The 15,000-nt window shown below is 43.3% G+C and overlaps 1 protein-coding gene across 1 annotated transcript in view; it reads right to left on the bottom strand.

Moving 5' to 3' along the window:
• cacna1aa (calcium channel, voltage-dependent, P/Q type, alpha 1A subunit, a) overlaps positions 1-15,000 on the bottom strand; it is a 61,987-nt gene that overhangs the window by 37,145 nt on the left and 9,842 nt on the right. The window contains 5 exon segments of the mRNA XM_046866167.1: positions 80-267; positions 966-1,118; positions 1,268-1,359; positions 14,176-14,315; positions 14,596-14,701. Of these exon segments, the coding sequence (XP_046722123.1) occupies positions 80-267; positions 966-1,118; positions 1,268-1,359; positions 14,176-14,315; positions 14,596-14,701 (679 nt within the window).

Raw genomic sequence — 15,000 nt, 5'->3', positions numbered from 1 at the left:
TTTTCTGTATCATTACATTTAACTGAGATCTAGAGCCACCTCAGCTACAGGAAGTCTGATAGACGAAACTGTGACTCACATAGTACAGAAGATCTGTCCAGCCTTCCATAGTGATGCACTGGAACACGGTAAGAACAGCAAACAGGATGTTGTCGAACTGCGTGATTCCATAGTTTGGTCCAAGCCAGTATTTCTTACAGGTTGTTCCATTTGGACAGAGACGTGAGGGGAGTTCAGTTCCACATGGAAACTCTTCCCGAATTTCCTCTATCAACAACAACAACACACACACACACACACACACACACACACACACATCATCATCAGTCCACTACACACTACATACCACACACAACACATTCAATTCTCCTTAAACATTACAGAAAGTTAAAATCAGTGTTGGACAGTAATGAAGTAAATGGAATTCGTTTTTCTCGTATCTGTATTTTTCTGCAGTTTTTCCATTTGGGGAAATTTTTACTGAAACTTCACTACATTTCAAAGTATATATTTTTATATTCAACTACATTTAGTGAAATCAGTCGTTCCTTTTTATTAATGAGGAAAAAACGTAACTGGTGAAACACGCAGCGAGTCACCAATCAGGGTCGAGCGCACGCTCTGTTTTACACGTGTTCTGATTGGTGCTTGGTGTATCTACTGATCATCAACATACAGTTCAGCATCAGTTCAACATCAAGCAGAACATTTAGAGATGATGAAGAAACTCCAGACTCAAACTCACCACAACACACGTGACCTCATTTACACGTTTATTTTGAAGTAGTTAAAAAAAGTTTTGAGCTCATTATAACTGTTTAACTGATTAAACAATACTGATGAAGGAAACAGACACAATAATCCCAAACACATCTTCACACTGTTGCCTCTCGGGATTAAAGCACCTCCATGGTCTCATGACCAGGAATTTTCATCTTATTCTTCTAAAACTGACACAAGCTCACCAGTGATGTCATCAAAGCAGGTGGTGTGAAATTTGCCGATGTAGAACTCAAGGCCGATGATGGCAAACATGAGGATGGCGAAGAAAAGCAGCAGGCCAATCTGCAGCAGGGGGATCATGGCCTTCATGATGGATTTGAGCACCACCTGCAGGCCTGAAGACAATGGTTTAAAGTGAGTTTGACAGTTTGGAGGTCTTCATTAACACATTTTTTATTTAGCACAATAAAAAGATTTATTTATCAAATAAAATAATTTTACCCTCTCTCTCTCTCTTCTTCTCTTTTCTCTACATCATACTTACTGGGAATTCCAGACACCAGCTTTAAGGGTCTCAGCACTCGGACGGCTCGCAACGTTCTCAGGTCAAAGTCTGAGCCAACAGTGGAGAGGATTCTGTGAAGGAAAGAGACAGGAATTGAGCCTGTGTATAAACAGTGTGTTTCAGAAGAGAAAATAAATCAGTAACTCATCAGTTCTGATTCATTTTCATCCACCAGTGAAATATCCATAATTTATATCCATAAATATCATTCATATCATAAATACCAGTGTCAGGTGGTCAGGGTCAGTAAATTCTTCTCTACTGGTCTTAACACTCTCAGAAGCACTGACCCACATTTACAACCTAAATTCTAATATTTGTTCCATGAAATTGTATTAATTTATTCCATCAGTTTCTTCTCTTCATGTGGTAGTGTTTCTCTCGGCTGCACTGCTTCCAGTACGTGTATGTGGATGTTAGATTTTTTGTCCAATCAGATTTCAGTCTCTATGTGCTGCCATGTGAATCTAATCTGCTCAGAGCCTTCAGAATCAGTACTGCTGGACTTTTACCATAGAGAATATTACCAACAGCTCTGTTTCTTTATCCAATCAGATTTCAGATTCTCCTCACAGAGCAGATCACTGGCCCAGAATAGCGTCAGTATTTCCGTCCTCTGATTGGTTGGTCAGAGGAGAAACTGTTACAGCCGAGTTCAACTGGTAAAACACGTGTGTAGCTCTGCACACGTTCATACATCTGAGTTAGACTTTTTTACACCTACAGAGGAAAAGAAAATTATTTATACATGGTGAGAAGATCACCAACCCTGAAGCTAGCTAGCGTGTCTCAGCCCGGGAAAGGGTTTGTTCTCCACTTCCAGACCAGTGAATACGAGCGGTACCACTGGATTACAGCCTCTGGGGGGCGCTGCACATTATGAGTCTGTATCTCTGGTGAGTAGGTTGTGTTTTATTTACATTTGAATGTTTTTGTCATGTTATTAGATAAATATAGATTGTGAACTGCTCCAGATGTTGTAGGTGCACAGTTGTGGTTGTAGTGTAGAGGTTTGGAGTGTAACTGGGTTTGTTGTTTTAGTAAAATGGTTTTCACCTCCAGATGTGAAACGTCTCTCTGTAATGCACGTGTTGTTATATTGTGTTTTTTTATTGTATTAATGGTTTCTATAATTGTGATGTGATAGTGGTGTATTAAGAGGTGGATTAATTCGGGTACCAAATACACGGCCCACCACTGATATATACTAATTCAAAAATAAATATCAATGTTTTAGGTAAAAAAACAATGCCTGTAATAGACTCCGATTATTTTTTTAGTAACCCTGCATTTTGTTTGTGTTTGTTTGTGTGCGTGTGCGTGTGTGTATTTCTGTGTTTGTGTGCGTGTGTGTATTTCTGTGTTTGTGTGTGCGAGTGCGCGCGCGTGTGAGTTAGAGAAAGAGGAAAAATAGGAAAGGAGAAAAATAAATGAAAGAATTATACATACAAATAAAGTTCCTCATGTATAACTAAAATAATACTGGTTATTTATTTAATAAAAATATAATATCAGATGATCAGGTGACAGTGAGTCCTCAGAAGCCCCAGAGCTGCACCTCTATGGTGATTCCTCATTCACATCTTTTCTACAGTAACCAGCATGTTCTCATTCATAACTGTTTCCAAGGCAACAACATTCTTCCACCATTGATAGAATCACAGCATCGCCGTGGTAACAGGCCAAAAAAAGGTGGAGCCTGATTTATTGATTTATTCTGTGTCACAGTCACTGAATCCCAAAATATAAATCACACTGATCTGTTTGCAATGCTGCTCACACCTTGTAACACACACACACACACACACACACACACACACACACACACACTTCATCACATCATCTAGGGTGATGCAATAGAATGATTTATACCAAATACACCAAAACACAAGAAATACAACAAACATCACACATACGGGGCTTTCATGTACTTCATCTCTTCTTCATATCTCCTTTATCTCTCCTTCATCTCTTACTCATCTCTTACTCATTACCTTAATCTCTCCTTCATCTATATATTCCTTCTATTTCTTTATCTTTTTTTTATCTGCTCGTCCATCTCTTTTAATCAGCTGTGTGTGTGTTTGTGTGTTTGTGTGCGTGTGTGTGTGTGTGTGTGTGTGTGTGTGTGTGTGTGTGTGTGTGTGTACACCTATTAGCTTTGAAGCTTTTTAAAGATGAATTGAGTTGCCACACAAATAAGGGACACTCTTAGCTCAAGTATATCCATAGAGAGATTAGTCCTTGAACTTGGATGTACACAACAGCAGCTCTTCGGAACAGTGTTAAACAAAAATCTCAACATTGTTTATATTTTGTCACTTATAGTGTTTAGCAGACATCCTTATCCAGAGAGACTTACAAATAAACAGTTGAGGGATAGGTGCCTTGCTCAGGGGCCCAACAGTTGCTGCTTGCAACTTATGACCTTTCGATCAAAAATCCATCTTCCACAACCACTAAACTTCACCTCCCTTGAGGATCAGTCAGAATGCTTGGTTGATCCAGAACCATAAAATTATGCCGAAGCATTGAATCATTAAGAATATCAGGACCCTTTACCTGTACAGTTATTGAGCTCACAAACAACTTTAGTTTTAAAATCATAGCATGAGCTTTCTCAAACTCTATAAGACACTGACCAGTTACAGACACTGACCAGTAACAGACAACGACCAGTAACAGACAATGACCAGTTACGTACACTGACCAGTAACAGACACTGACCAGTAACAGACAACGACCAGTAACAGACAACGACCAGTTACGTACACTGACCAGTTACAGACAACGACCAGTTACGTACACTGACCAGTAACAGACACTGACCAGTTACAGACACCAACCAGTTACGTACACTGACCAGTAACGTACACTGACCAGTAACAGACACTGACCAGTTACAGACAACGACCAGTAACAGACAACGACCAGTAACAGACAACGACCAGTTACGTACACTGACCAGTTACAGACACTGACCAGTTACAGACAACGACCAGTTACGTACACTGACCAGTAACATACACTGACCAGTTACAGACACTGACCAGTTACAGACAACGACCAGTTGCGTACACTGACCAGTAACAGACACTGACCAGTTACAGACACTGACCAGTTACAGACAACGACCAGTAACAGACAACGACCAGTTACGTACACTGACCAGTTACAGACACTGACCAGTTACAGACAACGACCAGTTACGTACACTGACCAGTAACAGACACTGACCAGTAACAGACATTGACCAGTAACAGACAACGACCAGTTACGTACACTGACCAGTAACAGACACTGACCAGTAACAGACACTGACCAGTTACAGACAACGACCAGTTACGTACACTGACCAGTAACAGACAGTGACCAGTTACAGACAACAACCGGTTACGTACACTGACCAGTAACAGACACTGACCAGTAACAGACACTGACCAGTTACAGACAACAACCAGTAACAGACAACGCGACCAGTAACAGACAACGACCAGTTACGACACTGACCAGTTACAGACACTGACCAGTTACAGACAACGACCAGTTACGTACACTGACCAGTAACAGACACTGACCAGTTACAGACACTGACCAGTTACAGACAACGACCAGTTACGTACACTGACCAGTAACAGACACTGACCAGTTACAGACACTGACCAGTTACAGACAACGACCAGTAACAGACAACGACCAGTTACGTACACTGACCAGTTACAGACACTGACCAGTCACAGACAACGACCAGTTACGTACACTGACCAGTAACAGACACTGACCAGTTACAGACAACGACCAGTTACAGACACTGACCAGTAACAGACACTGACCAGTAACAGACACTGACCAGTTACAGACGACGACCAGTTACGTACACTGACCAGTAACAGACACTGACCAGTAACAGACACTGACCAGTTACAGACACTGACCAGTAACAGACAACGACTAGTAACAGACAACGACCAGTTACGTACACTGACCAGTTACAGACACTGACCAGTTACAGACAACGACCAGTTACGTACACTGACCAGTAACAGACACTGACCAGTTACAGACACTGACCAGTTACAGACAACGACCAGTTACGTACACTGACCAGTAACAGACACTGACCAGTTAGAGACACTGACCAGTTACAGACACTGACCAGTTACAGACAACGACCAGTAACAGACAACGACCAGTTACGTACACTGACCAGTTACAGACACTGACCAGTAACAGACACTGACCAGTTACAGACACTGACCAGTTACAGACAACGACCAGTTACAGACACTGACCAGTTACAGACACTGACCAGTAACAGACACTGACCAGTTACAGATTACAAACACTGATCAGTTAAAGGTTACAGACACTGACTAATAACAGATTTTCTAATAACAGCAATCAGAGGAGAGACAGAGACAGAGAAAGACAAAGAGAGAGAGAGAGACAGACAGAGAAAGACAGAGAGAGACAGACAGAGAAAGACAGAGAGAGAGAGAGACAGAGAAAGACAGAGAGAGAGAGAGAGAGAGAGAGAGACAGACAGAGAAAGAGAGAGAGAGAGAGAGAGAGAGAGAGAGAGAGAGAGAGAGAGACAGACAGAGAGAGACAGAGAAAGACAGACAGAGAGAGACAGAGAGAGAGAGAGAGAGAGACAGAGAGAGAGAGAGAGAGAGAGAGAGAGAGAGAGAGAGAGAGAGACAGACAGAAAGACAGAGAGAGAGAGAGAGAGAGAGAGAGAGAGAGACAGACAGAGAAAGACAGAGAGAGACAGACAGAGAGACAGAGAGAGAGAGAGAGAGAGAGAGAGAGAGAGACAGACAGAGAAAGACAGAGAGAGAGAGACAGACAGAGAAAGACAGAGAGAGAGAGACAGACAAAGAAAGACAGAGAGAGACAGACAGAGACAGAGAAAGACAGAGCGAGAGAGAGAGAGACAGACAGAAAGACAGAGAGAGAGACAGACAGAGAAAGACAGAGAGAGAGACAGAGAGAAAGACAGAGAGAGAGACAGACAGAGAAAGACAGAGAGAGAGAGAGAGAGAGAGACAGACAGAGAGAAAGACAGAGAGAGAGAGAGAGACAGACAGACAGACAGACAGACAGAGAAAGAGAGAGACAGACAGAGGAAGACAGAGAGAGAGAAACAGACAGAGAAAGACAGAGAGAGACAGACAGAGACAGAGAGAGAGAGAGACAGACAGAGAAAGACAGAGAGAGAGAGAGACAGAGAAAGACAGAGAGAGAGAGAGACAGTCAGAGGAAGACAGAGAGAGAGAGAGACAGACAGAGAAAGACAGAGAGAGAGAGACAGACAGAGAAAGACAGAGAGAGAGAGACAGACAGAGAAAGACAGAGAGAGAGACAGACAGAGACAGAGAAAGACAAAGAGAGAGAGAGAGACAGACAGAGAAAGACAGAGAGAGAGACAGACAGAAAGACAGAGAGAGACAGACAGAGAGAGAGAGAGACAGACAGAGAAAGACAGAGAGAGAGAGACAGACAGAGAGAAGACAGAGAGAGAGAGACAGACAGAGAGAGAGACAGACAGAGAGAAAGACAGAGAGAGAGAGAGAGAGAGAGACAGACAGAGAAAGACAGAGAGAGAGAGAGAGAGAGAGAGACAGACAGACAGCAGCACAATATGTAATAATCTACCACAAGCTCACAGAGAGCACCAACAGACAGTAATATCACTTACATTTATACACAAACATGTTTGAGTGGGTTTACAAATATTTTAACTTTTTACCATCATCACATACTCCTTATATTCAATACAGAGGGTTTTCTAATTAATATTCATCTGTTTATTATTATTATTATTATTATTATTATTATTATTATTATTATTATTATTATTATTATTACCAAGGATAATACAAAAGGTGATCAAGTTATCAGTCATTGCAATAAAGTTTCACAGACAGACATGTAGAGAAAGAGAGAAAAAGTGAGACAGAGACCTACAGTTTAAGAGAAAGATACAGAGAGAGAGAGAGAGACTTTTTTTTTTACTATTTACACTTTATTTACCATAAGACTCAGCATAGGTCACGTTATGTTCTGGATAGCATCAGGTAATAAAAGTCAAATAAATAGATGAATAGTTAAAACTATTGTTGTGGCTTAAAATCACCAACCCGTCCCACTCCTTCACCCAGTCAGCACCATTACTGCTGTCGCTGTGGGTCTCCTGCAACATGACCACATCAACACGCCTCTGTCTAATGAGCTCATATAGCTTCGCTCTCTTTGTGTGTTCCCTTGCTCCATTTATGTTAAAACTCACAATCTGGATTCCTTCCATAAAAAAATTTATATAGATAAGAACAAACAAATGGTAAAAAACACTCTAAAATAAAAAAACACTGCACACTTTCTCAATCTTCATCAGAGTTCTCCCTATTGACCTTCGTTATCAGCTTCTTTAGACGGAATATCTCTTGCTCGGTGAAGGAACCCTCTCTTCTAAAATGCTTAACGTCATAAATAAATTGTTTGCGGTTAGGGAACAACTCCTCAACTGAAATATTCTTTTGCCACTTTGTGGTTCTTAAAAACTCCTTTATATCTTCAGCAGTATACAGAACATCGAGTGCTTCCTCCTGAGACTCCTGACTAAACACAGAATCAGACATGCCATCATCACTGTCTGATTCAGCTTCATCTGCCTTTACCTCTTTTTTAGCCTGTTATCTCCAAGTCTCCCCCGTCCCCTTGCACTGGTGTAGTGACTGGTGCCTCCTGGCGACAGCTCTGCACCCCTGTGCCTGCCTCTGCCAGCGCAGGCATCTCAAGCACTTCCCCAGTTTCTCTCGGTTCCTCCTGCTCCAGTTCTGCCAAGCAGGGCTTCCCCGGGACCGGTTCCGCCAAGCAGGGCTTCTTCCTGTCCGGTTCTGCCAAGCAGGGCTTCCCCGGGACCGGTTCCGCCAAGCAGGGCTTCTTCCTGTCCGGTTCTGCCAAGCAGGGCTTCCCCGGGACCGGTTCCGCCAAGCAGGGCTTCTTCCTGTCCGGTTTTGCCAAGCAGGGCTTTTCCGGGTCTGGTGCAGCCGAGCATGGCTCCTTTGGGGTAGGTACGTCACTAGTGGGGCTCTGGTCTACAGTCTGAGATTGGGGCTCACACTCCCGAGGCCCTGGTGCAGCAGCAGTTACGGGGCTTTTAGCAGCAGGCCGAGCTGAAGCCGCAGGGGGAACGACTCCAGCAGGTTCAGCTGCTTCTGCCCCGGTCGCTTGGAGACACCGGGGTCACTCTGTTTTTCGGGACAGGCACGAACAAGATGTCCTATTTGACCACATTTAAAACATTTAATATCTGCATCGGTGGAAACAAAGATGCTATAGTCAAACCCGTCAATCCTGAACTTGAAAACCATATTCAGTTCCTCAACACCTTCATTCAAGATCATAAAAACCATCCTCCTAAAGGACACCAAGTGTTTAATCAGTGGGGACTTACAGCCGAGGGGGATTTTTTTCATGGGGGAGACGGTTCGCCCGTATCGAGACAGCTCTTTAAGAATCGCCTCATCACTAATGAAAGGAGGAACATTAGACAACATGACTTTCTTAGCAGGAGAACTGAGGGGAGAAACCAGTATACATTCATTATTTATCACAATTCCTTTCTGAACTAATTTGGTCACTTTATCGAGACTATTCAGAAAAACAACAATGGCACTGTTCATTCTGGAGGCAGAGACAATATTCTCACACCCCACCACATTACCAATAGCTAACACACACTCCTCTACACTCGCACCACACACCACACGCGCACGCACACACACACACACACACACACACACACACACACACACACACACACACACTCACACCACACACACACACACACACACTCCTATACACTCACACCACACACACACCACACCACACACACACACACACACACACACACACACACACACACACACACACACACACACACTCCTCACACACACACACCACACACACCACACACACACACACACACACTCACACACACACACACACACACACACACACACACACACACACACACACACACACACACACACACACACACACACACACACACACACTCCTACACTCACCACACACACACACACACACACACACACACACACACACACACACACACACTCCTACACTCACACACACACACACACACACACACACACACACACACACCACACACACACACACACACACACACACACACACTCCTACACTCACACACACACACACACACACACACTCCTACACTCACACCACACACACACACACACACACCACACACACCTCTACACTGCACCACACACACACACACACTCCTACACTCACACCACACACACACACACAGACACACCACACACACACCACACTCACTCCTCTACACTCACACCACACACACACACTCCTCTACACTCGCACCACACACACACTCACTCCTCTACACTCACACCACACACCACCCGCACATCGTGCCGGCGAGTCAAACTTTCAAACACCCTCGCATTTGAAGACGCCATGCTAAACACTCTCACTCACTCACTCACTCACACACTCACACACACACACACACACACACACACAAAATATGTCCTAGATGTTTAAGGAAAAAGTTGTGAAGAAACGCCGAAAAAACGGCAAAAAAAATTGGCAACCACTCTCGTGCTCTACTCGCCACGCTCACCCTTCCCCCGCGCATGCGCAGAGAGAGAGAACTGTAGTAGATGATCGATCATCTGCAGCAGTGAAAAGCAGGTTACTGCAGCAACTCCTGCTTTTTCATTCGCTTGCTTGCACTCATTTCTCTCTTTTCTGATCTCATGACTCTTCCCCAGAATCCACTACCTCTCTCTCTCTCTCTCTCTCTCTCTCTATCTCTCTCTGCACATGAGAAAACACAGACTGTTTTATTCAGCTGAACTGCACAATGACATTAACATCGAGAAAATGGCTACAGTCCTGCAGAGGGACACACACACACACACACACACACACACACACACACACACACACACACACACACACTGACTGACCTACTTACAGACAGAGTGCTGTAAACAGTGCATTTAATGCGCGCGCACGCACATACAGACACACACACATCCCAGGTTTTTATTGGGAAACAGCCAGAACAAAATCAATAACAATTGGAATTTTGTTGTTTATTTTGCTCATAAAACATATCCACAACACCTAAACACCTCAATAACACCTGAACAACTCTACAACACCTAAATACATCCACAACACATCCCTTCATCATCATCATCCCCAACACCATCATCATCATCACAATTATCCCCAACATCATCATCATCCTCATCACCACAATCATCCCCAACACCATCATCATCATCACAATTATCCCCAACATCATCATCATCCTCATCACCACAATCATCCCCAACACCATCATCATCATCACAATTATCCCCAACATCATCATCCTCATCACCACAATCATTCCCAACACCATCATTATGACCACAATCATCCCCAACACCATCATCATCCTCATCACCACAATCATTCCCAACACCATCATTATGACCACAATCATCCCCAACACCATCATCATCATCACAATTATCCCCAACATCATCATCCTCATCACCACAATCATCCCCAACACCATCATTATCACCACAATCATTCCCAACACCATCATCATCATCACAATCATCCCCAACACCATCATCACCACAATCATCCCCAACACCATCTTTATCACCACAATCATCCCCAACACCATCATCATCATCACAATTATCCCCAACACCATCATCATCCTCATCACCACAATCATCCCCAACACCATCATTATCACCACAATCATTCCTAACACCGTCATCACACTCATCCCCAACACTATCATCATCACAATTATCCCCAACATCATCATCATCCTCATCACCACAATCATCCTCAACACCATCATTATCACCACAATCATCCCCAACACCATCATCATCACAATCATCCCCAACACCATCATCATCATCATCATCACAATTATCATCATCATTCTCACACACACCCATCAACCAACCCCCCACACACACACACACACACACACCTCCCTCACACACATCACACACAGCCCTCACACACACACACTCAAACATACACCTCACACACCACAAACACGTACACTCACCCCCTCACACTCACCCACACTCCTCACACACACCTCTCCCACACACACCTCACACACCACAAACATGTACACTCACCCCCTCACACACACACACACACACACACACACACACACACACACACACACACACACACACACACACACACACACACACACACACACACCCTCACACACACATGGGGTAATTCGATTTTGTAACGGTAATTAGATGTTGTGGAGGTGTTTAGGTTTTGTGGAGGTTTTTATGTGTTGTGGAGGTATTTGGGTGTTGTGAAGGTGTTTAGGTGTTGTGGAGCTATTTACTTGTTGCTGGGGTGTTAACGTGTTGCTGTGGTGTTTAGGTGTTGTGGAGGTGTTTAGGTGTTGTTGACGTGTTTAGGTTTTGTGGAGGTATTTGGGTGTTGTGGAGGTGTTTAGGTGTTGTGGAGTTATTTACGTGTTGCTGGGGTGTTTAGGTGTTTTGGAGGTGTTTAGGTGTTGTTGACGTGTTTAGGTTTTGTGGAGGTATTTATGTGTTGTGGAGGTGTTTAGGTGTTGATGTGTTTAGGTTTTGTGGAGGTATTTGGGTGTTGTGGAGGTGTTTAGGTGTTGTGGAGGTATTTATGTGTTGTGGAGGTGTTTAGGTGTTGTGGAGGTGTTTAGGTGTTGTGGAGATATTAAGGTGTTGTGTAGTTATTTAGATGTTGTGGGGTATTTAGGGTTTGCAGAGGTGTGTAAGTGTTGTGGAGGATGGTGATCTGTTTATGTGTTGGAAAGGTATTTAGATTTTGTGGACGTGTCTAGGTGTTGTGGAGGTGCTTAGGTGTTGTGGAGGTGCTTAGTGTTGTGGAGGTGTTTAGGTGTTGTGGAGGTGTTTAGGTGTTGTGGAGGTATTTAGGTTTTGTGGAGGTGTTTAGGTCTTGTGGAGGTGTTTAGGTCTTGTGGAGGTGTTTAGGTGTTGTGGAGGTATGTCGGTGTTGGAGAGGTGCTTATGTGTTGTTGAGGTGTTTAGGTTTTGTGAAGGTATTTAGGTGTTGTGGAGGTATTTAGGTTTTCTGGACATGTTTAGGTGTTGTGGAGGTGTTTAGGTGTTGTTGAGGTATTTGGGTGTTGTGGAGGTGTTTAGGTGTTATGGAGCCATTTAGGTGTTGATGGGGTGTTTAGGTGTTGTGGAGGTGTTTATGTGTTGTGGAGGTATTTAGGTGTTGTAGAGGCATTTAGGTGTTGTGGAGGTGTTTATGTGTTGTGGAGATATTTAGGTGTTGTGGAGGTGCTTAGGTGTTTTGAGGTGTTTAGGTGTTGTGGAGGTATTTAGGTGTTGTAGAGGCATTTAGGTGTTGTAGAGGTGTTTAGGTGTTGTGGAGATATTTAGGTGTTGTGTAGGTATTTAGGTGTTGTGGAGGTGTTTAGGTGTTGTGGGGTATTTAGGTTTTGCAGAGGTGTAAGTGTTGTGGCGGTATTTAGGTGTTGTGGAGCTGTTTATGTGTTGGAAAGGTTTTAGATGTTGTGGATGTGTTTAGGTGTTGTGGAGGTGCTTAGGTGTTTTGAGGTGTTTAGGTGTTGTGGAGGTGTTTAGGTGTTGTGGAGGTGTTTAGGTGTTGCTGGAGTGTTTAGGTGTTGTGGAGGTGTTTATGTGTTGTGGAGGCATTTAGGTGTTGTAGAGGCATTTAGGTGTTGTGGAGGTGTTTATGTGTTGTGAGATATTTAGGTGTTGTGTAGGTATTTAGGTGTTGTGGAGGTGTTTAGGTGTTGTGGAGGTATTTAGGTGTTGTAGAGGCATTTAGGTGTTGTAGAGGTGTTTAGGTGTTGTGGAGATATTTAGGTGTTGTGTAGGTATTTAGGTGTTGTGGAGGTGTTTAGGTGTTGTGGAGTTATTTACGTGTTGCTGGGGTGTTAACGTGTTGCTGTGGTGTTTAGGTGTTTTGGAGGTGTTTAGGTGTTGTGAAACTGTTTATGTGTTGGAAAGGTTTTAGATGTTGTGGATGTGTTTAGGTGTTGTGGAGGTGCTTAGGTGTTGTTGAGGTGTTTAGGTGTTGTGGAGGTGTTTAGGTGTTGTGGAGGTGTTTAGGTGTTGTGGAGATATTAAGGTGTTGTGGAGGTATTTAGGTGTTGTGGAGGTGTGGAGGTGTTGTGGAGGTATTTCGGTGTTGGAAAGGTATTCAGGTTTTGTGGAGATATTAAGGTGTTGTGGAGGTATTTCGGTGTTGGAAAGGTATTTAGATTTTGTGGTGGTGTTTAGGTGTTGTGGAGGTGTTTAAATGTTGTGAAAGTGTTAAGGTGTTGTGAAGGTATTTAGGTTTTGTGGACATGGAGGTGAACTGTACCTCGTATAAGAGCAGCTTAAGATTTCTTACCCAAACCCCGACTGATTCCATCCAACACTAGAACTCCAGGACTTGTGTTGATCTCTGCATGCTTTTCATCACACTGTGTGATCATTCTCCAATAAACTTCTTCCAGGACCGAGAGTGTTTTTACTGACACCATGTGACACTTCAACTGCATAAAGTTTCAGTTCACTAAATAAATCCTGTCACTTCAAATAGAAACCAAAGCCCAAAATTCAACTTTTACTCAAAATCTACAACTTTAATCATTTCTCACTATTTCAATACGATGTTCTATTTGTTCATTTTCATCTTAGCTCCAGAGAGTAACACTGTGTGTGTGTGTGTGTGTGTGTGTGTGTGTGTGTGTGTGTGTGTGTGTGTGTGTGCGTTTGTTTGTTTGTTGGACTCACCCAGTCAGCACCACCACAAAATCCATGACATTCCAGCCATTTCGGAGGTAGGAGCCTTTATGGAAGGCGAAGCCCAGAGCCAGAATCTTAATGCCAGACTCAAAGCAGAAGATGCCAATGAAATAAGGTTCTGTGTCATCCTAAACGAGAGAGAGAGAGAGAGAGAGAGAATTAAGCAAAAAGAAGGAATACTAGAAATGCTAGAACCTCGAGTTCTAATAAACACTGGCATGTTCACAAAAAGAAATCTAATAAGAATGGTTGAAGATAATGAAGAACTTTTCTTTATTACAGCTACAGAATACCTGAGGAAAGATGTACAAGGACAAAACAACATTCTTAGCTACAATATCTGTTACACACAAACACAGAGAGAGAGAGAGAGAGAGAGAGAGAGAGAGAGAGAGAGAGGAGACTAACCAGGCGCTCGGACATGGGTGTCTTGTCTCCATCAGGGAGATGTTGCTCCAGTGCCAGAACGATGCAGTTGGCGATGATGGTGGCCAGAATCATGTACTCAAATGGAGTGAGGGACTCGGGTCAAGGAGAAAAACCAATTAGAAGTGTGTAATGCCATGAAGATACACAAACATGATCTGCTGAAGACTTAAAAATACACAAAACACCCAAAGCACTTAAACCATGGCATGAGGAGGTAACCAGAAACAATCAATCAAATATATACCTGTTTCTTAGTGCTGTTTATACAGAGGAGATGAATAAAGAACTAAAGGCATTGTGTGTGTGTGTGTGTGTGTGTGTGTGTGTGTGTGTGTGTGTGTGTGTGTGTGTGCGTGCGTGTGTGTGTGTATTTAGTCCATAGTC

Source organism: Silurus meridionalis, chromosome 14 (assembly GCF_014805685.1).
Source record: "Silurus meridionalis isolate SWU-2019-XX chromosome 14, ASM1480568v1, whole genome shotgun sequence".
Taxonomy (NCBI): domain Eukaryota; kingdom Metazoa; phylum Chordata; class Actinopteri; order Siluriformes; family Siluridae; genus Silurus; species Silurus meridionalis.
This window is presented reverse-complemented; position numbering and strand designations above follow the sequence as displayed.